We start from the raw sequence: 22,089 nt of genomic DNA on the forward strand, positions 1-22,089 counted from the left end.
TTACCTTCAGGAATACTAATATGGGTGTTACTGATACTGCGGTACAGGAGGGGCAGTGAGCACTCTTATCTTAAAAGAGTGCATTCTTTACTTTGAGATAATGTTTAATGCACTCTTTCTTTAATGGTCAAAGCAAATGTACAATGTATGTTTGATAAGCCATAAGTCAGACTTCTTTAGTTAAAGACAAATGAGTTTTGAACCAGAATAGCTTCCTCATATCTCAATTTGTGAATATTTCTTGTTAACACTGGGGCTCAGGCCCCTTCTGTCTTTCCCTCGAAGTGTCCAGTGATGGCAGAAGTCTCTAAGTGTCCCAGGCTCTTCCTCTGCTTCCAGTCTCCACAAGGCACCTTTCCTTCCCACAACCCACGCAACTTCACAAAGTCCTTGCAGTCCCTGCTTGTTCTTTGCACAAATAGGACCAGCACATTATAGAGGGAATTACATTAGTGCCTGCTAGCCACAGTCCTACTGTTTGTAAGGAAACCTTCCAGATTGGAAATAAACTAGAGGGAGTGGCTCCTGACTGAGGTCCTGACTTGCTGGAGGAGTCCTCAGTGGTGGTGAACTTGGTTCTCCCGGTATCTCTGTAAATCTGCATCTCTTCTTGTCCAAGCCCACATGAGAGCCACATCCACCAACAGGTCTTGTTAGCTACGGATAGCCAGGGTCAACTCTGTTTGTTATCTCCTTAATCCCCAGGTGGTCCCAGGAATCTGAACTTTTATAAAAGCTTTAGAGATGAATTGAATGTGGCTATTTTATAATCTGGTATTTGGGAAGTCCTTTTTTTTTTTTTTTTTTTTTTATTGATGAGGAAGATTGTTGTTGAGCTAACATCTCTGCCAATCTTTCTCCATCTTGTATGTGGAATGGTGCCATAGCATAGCTTGCTTGATGAGTGGTGTGTAGGTCCATGCCCAGAATCTGAACCCATGAACCATGGCATGCTGAAGTGGAGCACGTAAACTTAACCGCTATGCCACCGGGCTAGCCCCTGGGAAGTCCTTTTTAAAGACTTTGAGTAGTTTATGGATTTTGTTTGGAATCATCCAATAATGACTACTTGACATTTTTTATAAGACATTCCCTGCTTCTCATTTTTAAGGAATTTAACATCCCTGATGCAATGGGCTATTGTTTGACCATTCCCTGTAATCACCTTTGCCCCAGTGACAGTGGATTCTGAATAGTAGGTTCTGAATAATCATAGGAAGGAAGCACTGGAAGGAGTCACAAAGGATGCGAGCAGGACACCTGCTCTTAGGATAAGCAACAGTTCACAAGGCTGAGGGGAACAAGGGGGAATAGAGGAGGCTACGCCAGGAGGGGCAGTAGCTGAAACTAAGGCCCAACTGCAGAAATTCATCCTTGATCTCGGACCAGTTTTTTCTTGCCAGAAAGATTCAAAGAAACAAGACACAGAAATCAGAAGGGGAAATGAGTTCTTGAAACAGGGAAAAAGATAATGGAATTAGGGATAGGGGATCCTAAGGCATTTTGTTCCATGTGTGCTTGGGACCAGGCATTAGTCTTTGTTCAAGAAATTCTGAAGAAGTCTTTTTGATGGAACTTTTGACATAATGAAAGGTGAGATAGTTAACTAAAGTCCTATAGCGGCATTAGTGTTTAGAAATGACCAGTCTGCTGACTATTTTGCATCCTGTAAAGTAAGTCTGATGTAGTTATCAAGGACATATTGACATGGTTAGTTTTTTTTAACTTAGGAGTCAAGGATGAGTGATGTTGAAGAGAAAATTCAAACTCTTGTAGCATGCGTGACATTTCTGCATGTTATTCCTGTAAGACATGCATGCAGAGACCTGAGAGAATTATAAAACAGTGGGTGGTTTGATTGTGGTTTCCTTTTGGACTTATCGGCCTCTGCAATCCAAGCCCCGCCTATCTTATTGTGATTATTAGAAATAAAGAATGCTGGAGCCTTGTCTTCTACTCAGCTTCCAGTCAGGGAAAGGCAGGAAAGAAGGAGTCAGGTTCTCCAGGACTGTGGACGGTGATGGCCCTCAATCATAGTCGCTCTGTGAAACTGAATGATGGACACTTTATGCCTGTGCTTGGATTTGGCACTTATGCTTTAGAGGAAGTAAGTGGAGCCCAGGGGACTGGAGGGTTGAATGCAAACAGCCTGGAAGGGTCGTCAGCTGACCTATGCCCCCATGCCTGGTACACTTTGGGTGATTTGGACTGATTCTTTGAGCCTCTGTTTCTCCATCTCTAACTTTGCACTAAGTAGGATGACAACGAGTTGACTCTGGGGATTCAGAGGGTGGGAATTTTGAAGGTGGATTATCATTACTATTAATTTGGTTACTGAACATATATTGAATGTAGTTTAAGTACTTTCCATGCACTATCTTGACTTTCTCAACAGCTCTCCTAGGTAAACTATTCTTCTTCTTTCTTACGCATGTGAAATCTAAGCTCAGGCAGCTCTTCCTGCACTCATCTGCTGCCCCAGTCAGAGTAACTCAGCTTTTTGTTAGAAACCCCTGATGGGCAGCGGGCACATGAAGAAAGGATAAGTAACATTACTACTTTATAGCAGCTCTGCTGTTGGTTTCTCGGGGCTGGAACTATTTGCCAAAGAATTTGCCAAAGGTTTCCTTTCGTCATATCAGAAGCCACTCTTATTCCAAATGTTAGCTATTGGAAAGGAAGACTTAGGAGGCATAAAATAATGATGGAGACAGAATTGTTCTTGTCACCAAATGTATTCTTCATACATCCACGTGGTCGACTGCAATGCACTTAAAGTATCAATGTCTGGTCAGGGTGAGGTAGGGGACACTTTGGGGTTGCTTGGGAGGGATTGCCCTCATAAATGACAGAGATCGATACGCTGCACCTTGGTAGAGCTGTGACATGAAATATCAATAGCTAATAGCTGCCAGACGGAGCCAGTTTGTTTGCAATGACATAATTATCCATTGTATCCACCATTATATCTTAAGCATAGGGTGTGTCATATCTGTGTTATATCCAACTTCTATTACTGTTGTTAAAGACAGAAAAGGACCACAGAGAAAAGAACAAATAGGCACTGTTACATGGGATCCTATATTGATAACTCCAACTCTCTGTAGCCCTTTTAAGGTAATGCTGTCTGTGGGACTGTGAAAAGAGATGGCAACTCATACATAGATTGTTATCGGTCTCAGTAAAGATGAATTGCTGCGTCTGTCCCCAGTTAGATGGAGAGTTTAATATAATCAACTCACCACCCAGGGGCTGGTTTGTCTTCTCAAAGAATGGTACTTTACCAAGCTTCAGTGTCAGTCTCTGCTGCTGCTGACAGATCACCCATCTCAAAATAGTGGTAGCTCAAACAGCCTTGCTGAGAAGTATCCTATGCAGTTGGCCCATGCATACTCTTCCACCACGGCCATTCCATTCATGGGCTATTCCATTCATTGTGTAAGTACTGGAGTGGTCAAGTATAGAGGCTAAGTAGCCTCCAGTGGACAAGACCTCCTCTTTATCTAAGTATTGAGAGCCTGTCCTGAAGTCTCTGGTGCACATAGAATTCTCCAGGCAGAGTCGTAGATGCTCACAGTTGGAAGTCTGGGTCAGTGTACATGGACACGTTGAGTGCCAAGCAGATATAGGGAGAGTGACAACTGTGTCTGTCACAATAATGGATTACATAGAGTACCTTTCTCATGTAACCCTCCTCACAACCTTCCTGAAAGTTAACTTTTATTCTCCCTTTTATCCAATTGATACACTTTATTTTTTTTCAGCTTTATTGAGGTAAAACTGACAAATGAAATTCTAAGATGATTAAAGTGTATGACATGATGATTTGGTACATATATGCATTGTGAAAAGATTTCCCTCATCAAGTTTAACACTTCCATCACTTTGTATTTTTACCTTTTTTTCTGGTGAGAACACTTAAATTCTATTCTCCTCGCAAACTTAAATTATACAATACAGTGTTATCAACTATAGTTACCATGTTACGCATGAGTCCTTAAACCTCGTTTGTTTTATAGCTAAAACTTTGTACCATTTTATAGATCTCTCCTCTTTTCCCCCAACCCGTAGCCCCTGGCAACCACTTTTATCCTCTCTGTTTCTATGAGCTGGAATTTTTTTTCAGATTCTACCATACAGTATTTGTCTTTCTCTCTCTGGCTTATTTCACCTAGTATAATACCCTCCAGCTTCATCCACGTTGTTGCAAATGACGAGCTTTTCTTCTTGTTCAAAGCTGAATGATATTCCATTGTGTGTGTGTGTGTGTGTGTGTATACACACATGTATATACACATATATATATATATACACACAGACACACATATACACATATGTATATATAAATATATATATACACACATATGTATACACATATATATATATACACTACACTTTCTTTATCCATTCATCCATCAATGGACACAGAGGTTGTTTTCATACTTTGATTATAGGGAATAAGGCTGAAATGAACATGGGGGTATAGTTATCTCTTCGAGATAATAATTTTGTTTCCTCTAGAAAAATACCCAGGAGCGGAATTGCTAGATTGTATGGTAATTCTATCTTTAATTTCTTGAGGCACCTCCGCACCATTTTCCTCAGAGGCTGGATCAATTTACATTCCCACTAACAGTACCCAAGTATTCTCTTTTCACTACATCCTTGCTAGCATTTGTTATCTCTTGTCTTTTTGATAAAGCCATCCTAACTGTTGGTAGGTGATATCTCATTGTGGTGTTATTTGTGTTTCCCTGATGATTAGTGATGTTGAGCACCTTTTTAGGTACTCATTGGCCATTTGTATGTCTTCTTTGGAAAAATCTCTATTCAGTCCCTTTGCCCATTTTTCCATTAGGTTTTTAATTTTTTTTTTTTTTTGCTATTGATTGTATGGGTTCCTTGTATATTTAGGATGTTAACCCCTTATCAGATATGTGGTTTGAAATATTTCCTCCTAGTCCATAGGTTGCCATTTAATTTTGTTGATGTTTTCCTTTGCTGTGCAGATGCTTTTTATTTTGATGTAGTCTCACTTGTTTATTTTTGCATTTATGCTTTTGGTGTCAAATCCAAAATATGATTGCCAAGACCAAAGTCAAGGAGCTTACCACTGCATTTTCTTTTAGGAGATTTAAGCAGGTCTCTTTTCTTCATGGTTAAATCTGCAGGGCTTCAGAGTCTAGCACAATGTCAGGCACATAGGAAGCATGTAACAAATGCTTGTTGTAAATGTTAAATGAGAGCACCTGGAGAATGAAGGGTAAAAAAATCAAGCAGGAATGATTTTAAGAGCTCAGTTGGGTGGAAACTGAATGGAGGAGGTACCAGTATTATGGACTCATTTCCAATTCTAAGCTAAAAATAGAGGCTGATATCTATAACTTTGGAATCTCTATCACTCTACATCTATATTTATATCTCTCCGCATCTCTATCTGTAGAAGTTTTCTCCAAGTGTCAGAAGTATCCCTGTGAGTTACTTCCTTACAACGAATTCTTTATTGACTGAGACTTGATTTTCTGTGTTGTATGGTGAAGCCCATTTCATGAATTCATTTCAGATTAGGGGTTGTATTTGAGTTTAGTCTGTGTCCCCTGAGGACAGGTTTGTTACCCAGGCTTGCACCATCAAACAGGGGAACAGGAGACATAGAGAAACAGCTGGTGAAAATGCTATGAAGGAAATAGTTCACTCCTCTCTGAGTCAGATGGATTTCCAATCCTCCTTATTCATATTTTATAGGTTCCTAAGAGCAAAGCTCGGGAGGCCACCAAAGTGGCTATTGATGTGGGTTTCCGTCACATTGATTCAGCATACGTCTATCAAAATGAGGAGGAGGTCGGCAAGGCCCTCCGAGAGAAGATGGCGGATGGCACTGTGAAGAGAGAGGACATATTCTACACCACCAAGGTGCTGTGGGTGGAGTGACAAGAGGCTGCTGTCAGATCGGATATGTTATTTTGACAAAAACCCACAACTTTGGTTCTCATTGGAATAATTTGTTTACCGCCTAAGATTGCAGAGGCCCATTATAGAAAAACAGAAAACAGAAAAAGCTTGTTTTGCCCTGAAATGTGTTAAGGGTGGGACCCAGTTCCTCAACCTCTCTGAACATTACTCAGCATTCATATGTGAAACAAGAATAATGATCCTTTTCTTCTAGATCTGTGGTATGGATTGACTGAGCCACTATGGAGTGAGTCCACTCCTTTTATCTTTCAGCTGATTCCCTCAGGACATATCCAAGTAAGGCTGATGTGTTACTCAGAAAAGGCAGCCAGACTAGGAAATACTTTTTCAAGTCAGCATTGAGTTTACTGAAATGTGTACAGTTTTCTTAGGTGGAAAATCCTGCTTTCAATGTCAAGAGAGTTGAGGTCTCTACAAAATGATCCTATGTTGTTGACATCAGTGATAACATGTTCTTAGAATGTGGGCCTCTCAGCAGAATTGTTTCCAGCCATTTATTATACAGGACAGTAGGTTCCATTTCCCTTTGCCTGAGATTTCTTGACTCTCCTTCCAGAGATGTCTTTTCTAATCCTTGAAACACTCAGGTTGCTTTTCCTGGGCCATCTAAGTATTATTCACAATTTTCTCACAATCACTCAAATAAATCTGTTCCCATTAAGGAGCACATTTATACTAAGTCACACAAATTTAGCCCCAGCACTTCTTATTTTTAGATCACCACAGTGGTTTGTGCTCACTTCTCAATCTTTCAAATATGGGGTTTAATTTGGGTCCCCAAATGTGGGAAATCACAAGCCATTTTGTATTTCTTTTGGTCACTGCAGCTTTGGAGTACTTTCCTTCGACCAGAATTGGTTCGTCCAGCCCTGGAAAGATCACTGAAGAAACTTGGACTGGACTACGTAGATCTCTTCATCATGCATTTTCCAATCCCCATGAAGGTCAGCTTTTGCTTTTCCTTGTCATGCCCAAGAATATTTCATCACTTCTGTTGCACCTCCATTTTCTCATTCTGGCTGGGTTTTCTGAGTTCTTAGAGAGGTAGGTTTGAGTGTGGTGGACAGAACTGCTAAATGATTTATGACTCTCCTTGATAGTTGTGCCACTTCCCCGCCAAGATTTTTTTTTTATCCTCATCCCACAGCCTTCAGAAAGATTGAAGTTCAGTGATCTCACTGCCTCCACCTCAAAGCGTTGAGGACCCCACCTTACGTGTCTAAGTGTTATGCTTCTGTCTGTAGACTCTTAGTGATGAGGGTCTTCAAGAAAGTTGAGTTACAACAGATTGTAGAGGTGCAATGGGAAATCCCCACCTCTTAAGGGAAGGTCCCTCCACATGGACCTCTTAGACCTAATCAAGAGTGAGGTACTCTGGGATGGCTCATGACACACAGCTGGGCTTCTTTGGGCTTCGCTGATTCAACCTCGAATCACAGTGGGCGTTCACTGAGCACACCTGGTATCCTCACTGTCTCTGAGTTGGGTTATCAAAAACTGGAGCTAAAACACATTGCTCAGTAGTAAGGGTAAGTCCTGTCATCCAAAACAGCCCCTCCCTTGGAAGTAAAATCAATTCCACCGTAGGAGGGTTCATTCTTACTGAAGTTCAGGGGTGGGTGTAGATAGAAGGGTGGAGGTCATTGGGACGGAGGCACTTTGCTGTCATCTCTCAGATGCTCCTGATCTTCCTTCCCCCCATGTCTTCTCTTACACAACATACACACTCACACACACGCAGACACACACAAACACTCAGGTTATCCTCTCAAAGGTTTTGTGACCCAGCTCCTTAGGCACCAGGAAGGTCATTCTTTAAAACAACAAACACAAAAACTCTCTTCTTCATCCTTTCTCCTGTCTGTATTCCAGTCTGGGGATGAGATTCTGCCAAAAGATGCCAGTGGGGAAATTATCTTCGACACAGTGGACCTTCGGGACACATGGGAGGTAAGTACTGCCACTGACACCTAAGAGGCACTAGGCAGCAGGTAGAAATCACTGGTTGGGAGTCAGAAGAAATGGGTTCGGACCCCATCAATCTGCCCTCGGCCACATCACTGTACTTCTCTGTACCATGGTATTCTCACCTGTAAAGGAAGGGAGCTGTACGGGCTGATCTCTACAGGTTATTTTTCATCTGAACTTCTGTGTTTCCTTGCCCCACTGATCAGGTTGAGCCTGGAACCCTGTAAGGGGGTGGATTGTCACAACAAACTCAAGAAGAATTAGAGCTCCTTCCCAGGACAGCTAAACAGGTCCACTAGGGAGAGAAGGCTGTGTCTGACTTCACAGAAGAGTGGAATGTAGGAGAGTGAAGCCTGCCCTTATGTAGCCTTTCCCACCATGTTTTTCACCATTCTAGGAAAGAGAAAGAAGCCAAACGCTCTACTAGGAAAACCTGAGAGTTTCTGTTTGCCCTTGACTCTGGTCCCATCTGCTAAAGAAGTATGAGATGCCTAACAGAAAAATAGGCACATGAAAGGGAATGGGGAGGGGAATTGAAAAGCATCTTCATGTCTGTTTATCATCCTGGGTGTGCATGTAATAGAAGCAAGGAGACAAAGTGTGTGGGCATAGCAATAAAAGCCATTAGAAAGTAATGTATTCAAGCAATAAAATGGGTTCAGTCAAGTTGTGATACATATGATCACAGATTTCCTGTTTTTAAAACGTTCACTATCAAATGAAAGGAGCAAACTACATGAACAGTTTACCGCAGATTTCCCTCCTCCAGGCCCTGGAGAAGTGTAAAGATGCAGGTTTAACCAAGTCCATTGGGGTGTCCAACTTCAATCACAAACAGCTGGAGATGATCCTGAGCAAGCCAGGGCTCAAGTACAAGCCTGTCTGCAACCAGGTGAGCCAGGAGCCCACCAGGGCTTCCTTTCTCTCTGCTTTTCACACCTTCTTCCTTAATTAACAGCCCCTAAGTTCCTGACTTGATGTCAGCTGTGTAATGATAGTTCCTTTTACTGCCATAGGAAATGCCAAAGAAGGAACAGATTATGTGGCATGGGAAGAGTATTGTTTCAATTCTTCAGAGGTGGGTTTGAGGTTCCTATGAGACATCAAAGTGGAGATGCTGAGTGACATGGCAATACTGGTCTGGAGCTCAGGAAGTTGGTCAGGGCGAGAGGTACAGATTTTGGAGTCATTGCTTTACGGATGGTAGGTAACCTCGTAGAAGTAGATTAGCTCTACTGGGAGTTCATAGAATGAACAGAAAGAGGGTAGGAAAGTCAACATTTAAGGATTAGGCAAAGAGGCACTGGCCAGGAGATTGAACAGGAGTTCCTAGACAAGAAGAGAGAAGATGAGGAGAGTGTGGTATCAGAAAAGCCAAAGAAGGAGGAGGTTTGCATGAGCCATAGCTATGGTGGATCCTGCTGAGGAGCAACCAATCCAAATAGGGATGGAAATAGTTATTGGATTTAATGACATGGAGTTTGTGGAACGCCTGCAGGCTCAGTTACAGAGAGGTGAGAGAAAATGCCAGAGAGAAAAACTGAAAAAGTGAAAAGTGAAGAAATGGGTAATTATAATTTAAAGATATAATTTCTAAAAATAACACCTAGTGCTGCCAATTTTTAAACACTGTGACATTGTAAAGCTGTATAGCTTTTTAGTAAATCAGTTTGAAAATTATGTGAGACCATTCAAATATTTGTACTCTTTGTCTTAGTGATTTCATTTCTAGGAATCTACTTGTAGAAAATCATTCAAAGTATGTTAAAATATGTCCCTCCCTTTTTTCCTCCTCCTCCGTCTCTTCCTCCTCCTTTTTTTTTCTTTCTCTCCAATTTATTTGTGAAAGAAACTAAGCCTTTTTTCCTTTTTTCCTTTAACTTGTTCCACACATTTGCTGTTATTTATCCCTGTGCTACAGTTTGATTGACAGTGTCTTTTGTACCCCTGTAAATTGGAGGTTACATCTGAAGACTTGATCACATATGTATGTCATTGTGAATTCATGAATTGTAACAAATATGATGTTTTCCCATCCAATGTATTTACTTTTCTTATTGACGATCCAATTGTGAACATTTTATTGCCTCTTCTAGTGAGCTACTGGGTCCTTTGACGTGCCTGCTCTTCTTCACTTTCTAGGGTATAAGATGTTCTAGGCTCAATGTTTAGCTTTTTGCCCAGACCTGGAATCAGCCATTTTTCTAAGTAGTCTTGGTTTCTTCCCGTAGGAATGGCATTTAGAGGCCACAACCTGGTTGCCTGAATCATTAGTCATTTTAAACACTAATAAAAATATGAAAGAGAATTGTTTGATTATTTCTCAAAAACAATGGCATTTGGAGATATTTCAGAAGGTGCATGGGAAAAAGTACCAATCTGAAACTTAGAGTATGTATATTAAAGTAGTGTTAGATATTCCTTCAAAGGACTTTTCAAATGTACATGTTATTGCATCATGGATTCTGATACTATTTGTTCTTGGCAACTTACAGGTGGAATGTCACCCTTACCTCAACCAGAGCAAACTGCTGGAGTTCTGCAAGTCCAAGGACATTGTCCTAGTTGCCTACAGTGCCCTGGGGTCCCATAGACACCCAAACTGGTAATGAGACTATTAGAGTTAACCTATGTCAGTAATGCTATTGATGAAGAAACTCTTTTTTTTCAAGTTTAGTTTTAACATTTCATTAGGGAAAGGTTCAAACAAAAAAGTGACTACAATAGTGTCATGAGTGGATAAAGAAGAAGTGCCGTATATACACAATGGAATAGTACTCAGCCATGAAAATGATGAAATCTTGTCATTTGCAGCAACGTGGATGGGCCTTCAGGGTATTAGGCTAAGCAAAATAAGTCAGAGACGAAGAAAGTCAAATATCATATGATCTTACCCGTCAGTAGAAGATAGAATAACCACAGCAAACAAATGCGTAGATACAGGGATTAGAGTGGTGGTTACCACAGGGGAAGGGGAAGAGGGAAGGGAGGAGGGTGAAAGTGATGACAGGGCACAGGTGTTTTGGTGATGGATGGTAATTAGTCTTTGGGTGATGAACATCACGTAGTCTGCAAAGAGATCGAAATATAACGATGTACACCTGTAATTCATATAATGTTATAAACCAACGTTACCTAAATAAAAAAAATAGTGTAGTGAATTCCCATGTACCATCCCTGGACTTCAACCATCAGTGACATTCATTCATTCTTTTTCCACTATACATCTACCTACTCCAAACCCTAATCTAAATATTCATTTTTAAAGTGATTTAATGGTAAAATTTTTCACAGCTTGTCACACATAAATCTTAGCTGTTCAATTTTGACACATGGATGTACTGTATAACCTGCACCCTATCATGGAGCAGAACCTTTCTATCTCCCACCCAAGTTCTTTTGTATTCATCTGCAGACATTTTTTCATCATCCCTAGGCAACCATCAGTCTGATTTCTTTTTTCAACTTAGGTCAATTTGGTGTATTCTAGTATTTCACATGTAAAAGAAGTTATAGAGTGTAGATTCTTTTGTGTCCAGCTTTTTTGACTCAGCATAACATCTGTGACATTCATCCACATTGTTGTAAGCATCTAGTTCAATCCTTTTTACTGCTGAGTAATATTCCATTGCGTGGACATAAATATCACAGGTTGTTTCTCCATCCACCCATTAATTGAAATATTAGATATTTCCAGTTTGGTACAGTTGTGAATGAATCTCTGCTAATATTCATGCAACTCTTTTAAAATCATACCATAATGTACCAACTTCTCTCAATTTTCTGAGGAAATCAGAAAAATTTCAGTCAAGATTTTCAATCCAATACCATTCAAATATGTGTTTTTGATTTTTGTTTTCAGGGTGGAAAAGGACAGTCCATATGTCTTGGAGGATCCAACCTTGAAGGCTATTGCCAAGAAACACAATCGAAGTCCAGGCCAGGTTGCCCTGCGCTACCAGGTGCAGCGGGGGGTGGTGGTCCTGGCCAAGAGCTTCAATGAGAAGAGAATCAAAGATAATTTCCAGGTACAGGCCAGACAGTCTCTCCAAAGTGAGGACTGGATACTGTATTGGGGTCCATCTCTCTTGGCATTCAGTCCCCTTCCAGATTTGTTCATTCCCATGCGTCTCTCCCCTGCATGCTATGGGGGCAGCTGGACAGGATGTGAAGGGAGAGTACTGGCTTCAGAGTCCTGTTTCATGGCATCTAGGCCTGGCTTTGCCACTTCCTTCTTGTTTGTCACTGAGCACATTTCCTCTCTGTTTTTTCTTCAGTTGTAAGAGTCCTTCTATGCAGTGGAAATTTTATAACCCTTGTTCCTCGTCTTCACCTTCTACCTGATGAACCCCTATTTGTATGTCAATATTAAACCAAACAACATTAGCTGCTTTCTTAATCCTTTGGGATACCCTAGAGGAGTTGTTGACTACCATGGCACTTGGTACGTCTCTGTTAGTGAGTTTTTCCTTATTAAACTAAAATTGTTTGTTTACTTGTCACTGTGGTCTCTTGACTGTGAGACCCTAAATGTAATGACTTCCTCTGGGTCATCTCTTAGCACATTTTTCCCCAGCAGAGCTCCTGTCAGGTAGGAAGCTAGTAGCATCTATATAAGTTTATAGATGAATCAAATTAACAAACAAACAAGTAAGTTTTTCCCTAAATTCTCCCTTGGACATCTCCTGGTCTCTTAGATCTATCAGTGGTCTTCAACTTATTTTATAGTGAACCTCATGAGAATTGTGAAAAACTACTTAAGCTCTATCCTATCTTAAGGTGACCGCTAAAATTTTCATCATAATTTTAATATTTGCAAAATAAGACATTTGGAGCATATTATCTATAATGGATTTGCTCTAAAACCTTGAAGCTGTGGATTTAATTCAATCAATTTATGAAAACATTGAATATACAAATCTAAATCTCATTGTTAAAATCAGAAAAAATTCCCATTTTATTTTTCAATTCAACTCAACATGTTAATACATATCCCTGTGATAACCAAATCACTTCTGGAGTATATTTTTAAGATGAATGACAGGTGGATGACATATAGATAGGTAGATAGATAGACTGATAGAAAGATAATGCACTGAGTTTCCGTGAAGTTGTCTCCAGGATGAGATATTGAGCTTCTCATTGTCGTATTGCTTACCAAAGATCTGTCTGTTTTGCTTTTAATGGGCTTTCCATTGGGGGCTATGCATTGTCAAATTAAAACAGATCTGAACTTAAATAAGAGAGACTTTATTCAAAAGGGAGAACTCTATGAGTATAAGATATACAGAGTCTCAGATCAATCAGAAAGTCTTTTCTTTTATATAGAGGAGGAAACAACCCTAGAAAGAAAATGGTGTTTGGGAGTTGGGATGAGCAGGTGGTGTCGACCAACAGTAGATCAAGGAATTCTTTTTCGGGAGGGTGACTGATTTTTGGAGAGGCCTTTACAGGAGGTTGCTCTTCCTTCCATGGTTTGCTTAAGTTCAAGGCTTTAAAATTCTAGAAGGTTGTGGGGAAAGAAAAATCTGACTGAAGTGGGGTCAAGTGAGCAGGTATTTGGTCCAGATTGCCCAACTGTCCCTTTGTTTGTAAAAAGGGGATGTTTTCCTTTTCTGTCACACGCAATTAATTCACTTGGAAAGATTTGGGATAGATGAGTTCTGAGCCTTTCTTTTGTGAAGTGGAGAGAGAAGGAGAGCAATGGGGAAGGAGAGGTGGAGAACCCAGGCAGAAGTATTCTGAGGCCAGTACACCTGGAAGCCGATGACAGGAAAGGCTTCCCTGGATGCTCACCCAGCCTTTGTCCTGCTGGAAAATCCTCAAGTTTCTAGGTGGAAACCAGCTGCTTTAGAGGAGAGTTTAATTTGATTCTTTCCTTTATTTCAGATTTTTGACTTTGAATTGACTCCAGAAGACATGAAAGCAATTGATGGCCTCAACAGAAATTTCCGATATGCTAAGTTACTCTTGTAAGTGACCTGTAGATTGTTTCTCACGGATTGTTTTCTGTAGCATGCAGTTTAGCAGAGGAGCTAAGCGTCCCTAAATCAAGAAGACAGGCCTGATTTCACATGTGGGAGCAAAACAGGAGCTTCCTGTAGACCTGAGACCAGAGGCGACTCCAGGGCTCAGTCTCTGACCCAACAGAAATGTGAGCGGGGCCCAGGACCGACCCTAAGTAAAATGGCCAAAGTTTGCATCATGGGGAATTCACTACTCAGTTTCTTAAGTCAAGTCTTACTCGAGGGTGGCCTTTGTCCATCAGGAGACTCTCCCCTGGGAGCCTCCACCTCCTTTGACTTTGACCTGTTCAGAAACATAGCATTCCAGTTGTTCAGTTCCTGCAGGAGCATCTCAGGAGGAAGAGAAAGAAGACTAATTGAACTGAGAAGTTTGGAAGGGAGGATAGAGATAAGGGGAATACAATTTTAGTTATAGAATAAAGATTTAGTTCCACAGAAAAATCTCAAAATTCTCCCTCTTGTTTGTAAAACTATATCACGATTCTGAGAAAGTACCTTTTCTATTCCCAAAGGCTTTTAAGTATAAGTCTGTGATCTCCTTCATTAGGCTGTGAATGCCTGGGGTCACACATCCTTCTGGCCCTGTGTCAACAGCACAACTGCTGGCCCATGGAATTGCTCAGAATGCAGTCTTCAATGATATTGAGTTGAAAAGGACAAATTTAAAAAGGAAAATCAGAACACGGACACAAATGGAAAACAACAGTAATACTAATGATTACAAACAAGTATTCTCATAAATTATGAACTCAGAAAACAGTAATCACATTTAGTAGGTGTGGTTACGCAGGTGTACTTGTTGTCTTCTCAGTAGATCAAATATTCCTTAATGGAGGGGCCCTGGATTGTTGAGGCTGCTCAACATTGTTGAATGAATGTGTGAAAAGGAACAACAAAATTGTTCCTGTCATCATTCTCATTGGCTAGGGACAAGAGTGATACCTGCGGCTGAAATGACCACAGCAATTTAGCCGTAGTTCTTACTTATAAATAAATATGAATTTTTATCTAAGTCAAACTACACGCCATTTTGGCATTTCTCTATGTGGGGATGTGGGAATCGGGCACGCAGGTGGAATGTGCAAATGGACAGGGAGCCTGCATGTATGTGTGTCTGGGTAGAAGGAGGGATGTGTTTGTAAATTTAGTTTTTGGCCCATGCTGACTGCATCCTGATAGCAACCGTCTCTTTGAGGTTGTGAAGACAGAGTTAATGCATTAATATCTCTCCTTCTCTTTCAGTGCTGTTGATCACCCTTATTATCCATTTTCTGAAGAATATTGACCACGAGCTATCCATCATGAGCTCCAACAATTTACTGTCTCAGGGTGTGGAGAGGATTTCTGTACTCGGTGGAGGTGATTCAAACCAGCATCTGTAGCTTCAGGCCCCTGGCCTTTCTGTTTTTGCATTTTTATTTCTTTTGTCTTACGAAATAAGAAAAAGTTCAAAGTGAGCATGTTGTCTTTTCCTGATTATTAAAATAATACATAGCAATTACAGAAAACTTGAAAAAGGAAGGATAGAGAGTAAAAGTAACATAATTAGCCCATTTAAAGATTCTTGAACTTTTGGTGCATTTTCTTTCATGATTTTCCTATAGCACCATTGGGGTGTGTGTTTATTTACAAATAGAAATAACCTTCAATACACAGATTGTATGCTTTTCTTTCCTTAAGATATAATTATTTTCCCAAGCCATCAAATATTGTTAAAAATTCCACTATTATATTTTTCTTGTTGTAAAGCAGTATATCTTATTGATTTATTTACTTCCTCAACCGTCTGCATATGTTTTGGCATTTTGACTCGTTCTTGTATAGTTTGCCATTGATTCACTTACCTCATTCAGCCAAAAACTTATTGAACATCCTTTATGTACCAGATATTCTTTTATCAAAAAATAAAATAGACAAGAATTAAATTAAGATGAGAAGTGTCTCGAGTTTACAGGCTAATGGGGGAAGAAGACCATGAAGGCAATAAGGAGTACTTAGCTGTTAGAAATGGATACGTGTGTTTTGAGAGATAATTCGCAGGGTCTCTCATTTCTTTCTCCCTGATAAGCAGAGGCACTGTTTATCCTGCATTCTGCAGTGCTTTTTCAAGAAGTTTGTGCAGAAGACAGCCTTGGAATGTAGAGATAGTAGCTCCATTCATAGAAATGGAAGGCATGCCTGCTGTCCAGTAACAGAAAGAAAATATCTCCCTCCAGAGAAAGGGTAGGGATGCTCAGTGCCTGCTAGAATGCATCTGAGTTCCCTAGACGGAGGTTTTCCTCCTGCAAGTCAACCTTCAAGTTCAGGTGTCATGTGGGCCCCTTCACTTCACTCTGTAGAAACGGGACCCAAGGACCCAGCACAGCAATCCGTAACACGGGAAACATTTTCACAATATATCTGTGTATCAAATCATCACATTGTAAATCTTAAACCTACACAATGTTATATGCCAACTACATTTTAGTAAGGCTGGAAAAAATGTTGTTGCTTTGGCTACATCAATTGTTGTGAATAAATAATAAACGGTCCTTCTTCTCTGACCCACAAGTTTCATGAATTCTACCAGCATCCATGACACCACGGCAAGTTAACTTGTTAGCTTGAAAGTCAGGTTAAAATCTCAGATCCTTCATGATGCTTGATGGAGATATGGAGAAAAATTAAGCAGGTGGAAAAGAGGCAGTAGTGTGCAGTTGTAGCATTATGTGCTATTTTGACAGGATGCTCAGGAAAGACTTCAGTGAGAACGTGACTCGAGCAAAAGTTGGAATGAGACAAGAGAGTGAGCCATGTGGCTGTGTGGGCCCACATTCCTGGACGTGGAACAGAAAATGCCATACCAAGAATTAAAGTGTGTTCCTGCAATACTTAACTGAGAGCAAGCTGGCTAATGCTGATTATATTTAGTAAGCAAGGTGGAGAGCAGTAGAATACAAGGTGCAGATCTATAATTGGGGGAAAAGCTATGTTACGAAGGCTTTCAAAAGACTTGAACCTTTTTTTTCTGAGAGAAATGGAGGATGGTTGCAGAGTAGCTACATGAACTGACACAGTTTAAATGGATTAGTGTGGATGTTGCATTGAAAAGGTAGAAGGGAAAAGAGCCCTCTGTTGGGGCTCTCTACAAAAATTCAGATGAGACATGATGGATGGACCATGGTATGAGCAGTCAAGATGGTCAGAAGTTGTTAGAATATGGATATATTTTAAAAGTGAGTCAAGGTGGCCTTCTAAAATATTGGATATATGGTAAAAGGGAAAGAAGGAGTCAAAGTTGACTCCAGACATTTTGAGATAAGGACCTGGAAGGAAGGAGTTGCCATTTACTGAGACCGAGGTTATGTGGAGGAGCCGATTTTTTGTGGGAAGAAGATGAATTTAATTTTGGACATGAATATTTGAAATCCCTGTTTAATATCCAGGTGAAGATACCGTGTAGGCTTGGGGGCATACAAGTCTAGGGGGAGAGGAGAGGTTTAGAACAAATATACATATTTGGGATTTGTCAGAATATAGTTGTCATTGTAAAGCCACCAAAGCAGTTGATCAGAGATTAGATTAGATGAGTGAGCATGAACAGAGAAGAGAAGAGCCGTGAGGGATCTCATCTTTAAGAGGTTATTGGAAAAGTGGAGGAACCAGCAAAGGAGGCCAAGAAGGAGGGGTAGTAAGGTACAAGGGAAAGTGGGAGATTCTTCTGTCCTGGAAGGAAACTAAAGGAACTGTTTCAAGGAGAAGAGTCATATGCTGCTAATAGGACAAATAAGATGAGGACTGAAATGGACCCCTGCATTTGGCAATTGATCTTAACAAGGTCAAGAGCAGTTTTGACAGAAGGCTGGAGACGAAAGCCTGAATGGAGTGGGTTCAAGAATGTTTGAGAAGAGTGCATTAGAGAGAGGACATAGACAGTTTTGAAAGAATTTGCTATAAAGTTGACCAGAGAATTGGGTGGTTGCTGAGGAAGAAAATGCAGTCAAATGAGAATTGTCTGTGATGAGTGAAAGAACAGCACAGCCCTATGCTCTTAGAACATTCTAGTAAAGAGAGGAAAATGGATGATGTAGGAGGGTGAGGGGGAGAATTTCTGGAATCATGTTTCCTGTTGCTGCTATAATAGGTTTTATACTGATTGGTGCAGGGTGAGGCCTCCTGGCATTTTCCACCTCTTAGTCTGTCCTTGTGTCAATCATACAGGACAAACGTCTCTAAAACCAAGACGATTGCTCTGCTTTTATTTATGTGGACCCTTTTATCTGAAGCTGAGATCCCCTACCCACTGGAGATTCACATTCTTTCTAGTGTAGTAAAGCCTAGTTATCCCTATGTTTTAAAAGCTCACCAAGCAGTGCTAAGTGTGGCCAAGGTACACAATGTCTAATCTAATGCCCATCAGGTTCTGATTATGATTTCAGTGGGCAAGGTGTTTGCCTTTCTGAACTCATTGTACTCTAAAGTGTTTGTTTACGTTGCTCATGTTAACTCCATTGCCCTTGGCGTGTAATTGCTTTGGGAAGAGGACTGGCACCCAATCCTGGGCAATGACACGAGAAGAACTATGCTGGGGGGCTTCTAAGAGAGTTTCCCTCACTTCTTAACACAGGTGGCCCCTCTCCTTTGACTGGATAGAGCCTGTTTAGATATGATGTCTGAAATTGCTGTGTTGTCTTCACCCATCCTAAGGATGGTGCCAATACACAGAAGGTGGAAGAGCCGAGAGCATATTGGAGAAGATCTGGACCTCCTGTGGCCAACTCAGAGTTGGCTCTTCCTCTGGACTTCTTGTTATGGGAGTAAAACATTTGTGAGTCTTAAGCCAATTTGAGATAGATTTTCTTGATCTGGCTGTGTCCTAACTGAAACAGTCATTGAAGTTGTCAATTTTCTCTTTACCACTCCCTGTACTATGGACCTGGCCAGGAGTTTCACAATCAGTGAAAACTGCAGAGTCATCCTCTGGGAACAAGAGCTCCCACGGACTCTAAGGGTTTGTGGAAAGTATTGGGCGATTTTATTAAAATTAAAAATGATGCAATAGATGCAGTGATCTGCAAAAGAGCCTCAGCTTCTCTGTCACTTATGGAGGCCAGAATCAAGGCATATTTTGTTCTTCAGACAGAACCCACTCCATGACATAATAGTGAGTCAAGTGGATTGTACTTCAAATTCCATGGGTTATGAATTTCATCAAACAGCATAATTAAAATTTCATAAATATCTCCTTTAACATCTCTGTTTATTCTCCAAAATTCCTTTCAGGGCAACAAGAGTGCCTCATATCCTCTCTCCACCCTATCTCCATTCCACCCCTCCTCCCATACCGCCTCCTCCATCCCTGCCTTCCCAAAGCAATGCATTCTGAACTTTGCCCTGGACAGTCCCTCCGCCACATACACCATAATCATAAGCCTCTTTCAAGTTCAAATGTAGTCTACTTTTGTTCCCAAAAAACACCACTTGAACCCACTTTCCTTCCAGAGAATTCAGTAAACAAAACAGGTCACTTCTTGGGACAGTACTGCTGGCAACATCATCTTATTTTATTTATTTATCTTTTAAAGATTGGCACCTGAGCTAACAACTGTGGCTAATCTTTTTTTTTTTTTTTAATTCTCCCTAAAGCACCCCAGCTCATAGTTGTAGATTCTAGTTGTGAGTGCCTCTGGTTGTGCTATATGGGATGCTGCTTCAGCGCGACCAGATGAGTGGTGCCATGTCCACGCCCAGGATCCAAATCGGCAAAACACTGGGTTGCCAAAGTGGAGCGTGCAAACTTAACCACTTGGCCATTGGGCTGGCGCTTTACTTTTTTTAAACCACATCCATATTCTCTTTGCTTAGTAAATATTTGCTCTTCTCTGTACAAGGACAATTCTCTTGGAGGGAATGAGTGAGGAGAAAATAAAGCAATGATTTACTAGTGGCTCATGAGCATTGCTTATTTATAACTCAAAGATACCAACTTCTCCCTCTCCCCCAGGACTGGGAACTCCTGAGGTCTCTAGACATAGAGTTTTCTTGTTCAGCCTGATTGTATAAACTGGGGAAAGGCTGGTTCCCTGTTGGCTCCGTTAACCCAGCTTGGTCAAACACAAGCCCCAGTGGACCAACCATTTTCTCCAGGGAACCTTGGGAGGCTGGAGGATTCTAACTGGTCATTGTATTAATAGGGGAATGTCCAGCCTGAGCCCTTTGTGGTAGATAGTGTATCCTACCAGTCAGAGTCTGCCCTAGGATCGCCAAAGGAGCAGCACACTGTGGGTGCAAAATAGCAATAACCATTCTGTAGATAAGAGAGATAAGGTGAGTTGTACTTGAGCCAAGCTGAGCAGTATAACCTGAGAAGACATTTTCCACAAAGGAAGAAAGTGTTCTGGAGAGCATGGTGTTCAGTACACTTTCATACCTTTTTAGAACACAGAACATACATTAAACATGCCCGGGATACATATTCAAAGTTTCATACAGGTATTCAGTTGGAAATCAGTAGATCAACGTGACTCTGTTGTGAGGGAAAGGGAACTAATCTTCAGGAACACTAATATGGGCGTTACTGATACTGGTGGGTATAGGAAGAGAAGTACGCATTCTTATCTTAAAAGACTACATTCTTTTGCTATGAGTTAATGTTTAATGCACTCTTTAACGGTTAAAGCAAAGGTACAATGTATGTTTGATAAGCCATAAGTCAGGCTTCATTAGTTCAAGCCAAAAAAGTTTTGAACCAGAATACCTACTCCATATCTCAACATGTGAATATTTCTTATCAACACCGGGGCTCAGGTCCCTTCTTTCCTTTACTCCAAGTGTCTGGGTCCAGTGAAAGCAAAAGCTGCTAGTGTCCCAGGCTTTTCCTCTGCTTCCAGTCTTCACAAGACACCTTTCCTTCCCACAACCCACACAACTTCACAAAGTCCTTGCAGTCCCTGCTTGTTCTGTCTGCACAAATGGGACCAGCCCATTAGAGAGGGGGTGACATCATTGCCTGATAGCCACAGGCATACTGTTTGTCAAGAAACCTTCCAGATTGGAGACAAACTAGAGGGAGAAGCTCCTGACCTATGTCCTGGCTTGCTGGAGGAGTGCTCAGTGGTGTTGAACTTGGTTCTCCTGGTATCTCTGTAAACCCCCATCTCTTCTGGTCCACACCCACCTGGGAGGCACATCCACAAATAGGTCTTGGTAGCTACAGGTAGCCAGGGTCAACTCCTTGCTTGTTTTCTTCTAAATCCCCAGGTGGCCCCAGGAATCTGAAATTTTGTAAAAGCTTTAGAGATTAATTGAATGTGGCTATTTTGTAGTCTGTTATTTTGGAAGTCCTTTTTTTGTGTGTGTGAGGAAGATTGTCAGTGAGCTAAGATCTGTGGCAATCTTTCTCCACTTTCTATCTGGGATGCTGCCACAGCATGGCTTGATGAGCATTGAGTAGGTCCGTCCCAAGGATCTGAACCCATAAACACTGCGACACCAAAGCAGAAGACTCAAAGTTAACCACTACGCCACTGGGTGAGCCCCTGGGAAGTCCTTTTTAAAGACTTTGAGTAGTTTATTGTTTTTCTTTGGAAACATCCAATAAATGCCTACCAGGCATTTTTTTTTTTTTTACAAGGCATTCCCTACTTCTCATTTTAAAGGAATTTAACATCCCTAATGCAATGCACTATTGTTGGACCATTCCCTGTTCTAAACTTTGGCCCAGTGACACTGCATTCTGAATAGTAGGTTCTGAATAATCATAGGAAGGAAGCACTGGAAGGAGTCACAAAAGATGTGAGCAGGACACCTGCTCTTAGGATAAGTAACAGTTCGTAAGGCTGATGGGAACAAGGGGGAATAGAGGAGGCTACGCCAGGAGGGGCAGTAGCTGAAACTAAGGCCCAACTGCAGAAATTCATCCTTGATCTCGGACCAGTTTTTTCTTGCCAGAAAGATTCAAAGAAACAAGACACAGAAATCAGAAGGGGAAATGAGTTCTTGAAACAGGGAAAAAGATAATGGAATTAGGGATAGGGGATCCTAAGGCATTTTGTTCCATGTGTGCTTGGGACCAGGCATTAGTCTTTGTTCAAGAAATTCTGAAGAAGTCTTTTTGATGGGATTTTCGACAAAGTGAAGGGTG

General features: G+C 41.1%; 1 protein-coding gene across 2 annotated transcripts; it reads left to right on the forward strand.

Moving 5' to 3' along the window:
- The first annotated feature begins 1,307 nt into the window (after positions 1-1,307).
- LOC123281999 (aldo-keto reductase family 1 member C15-like) lies at positions 1,308-15,503 on the forward strand. Of its 2 annotated transcripts, none has more exons than XM_044762141.2 (9): positions 1,308-2,107; positions 5,746-5,913; positions 6,801-6,917; positions 7,846-7,923; positions 8,711-8,833; positions 10,437-10,546; positions 11,804-11,969; positions 13,831-13,913; positions 15,210-15,503. In XM_044762141.2, exons 1-9 carry the CDS (start codon positions 2,021-2,023, stop codon positions 15,250-15,252), a joined length of 975 nt encoding a protein of 324 aa, XP_044618076.1. In that variant the 5' UTR covers positions 1,308-2,020; the 3' UTR covers positions 15,253-15,503. The 2 variants fall into 2 exon arrangements, with proteins under 2 accessions (XP_044618076.1, XP_044618075.1); XM_044762140.2 differs by having other exon boundaries at positions 1,918-2,107; positions 8,696-8,833.
- Positions 15,504-22,089: the final 6,586 nt, after the last annotated feature.

Source organism: Equus asinus, chromosome 29, assembly GCF_041296235.1.
Source record: "Equus asinus isolate D_3611 breed Donkey chromosome 29, EquAss-T2T_v2, whole genome shotgun sequence".
NCBI classification, from domain to species: Eukaryota; Metazoa; Chordata; class Mammalia; order Perissodactyla; family Equidae; genus Equus; species Equus asinus.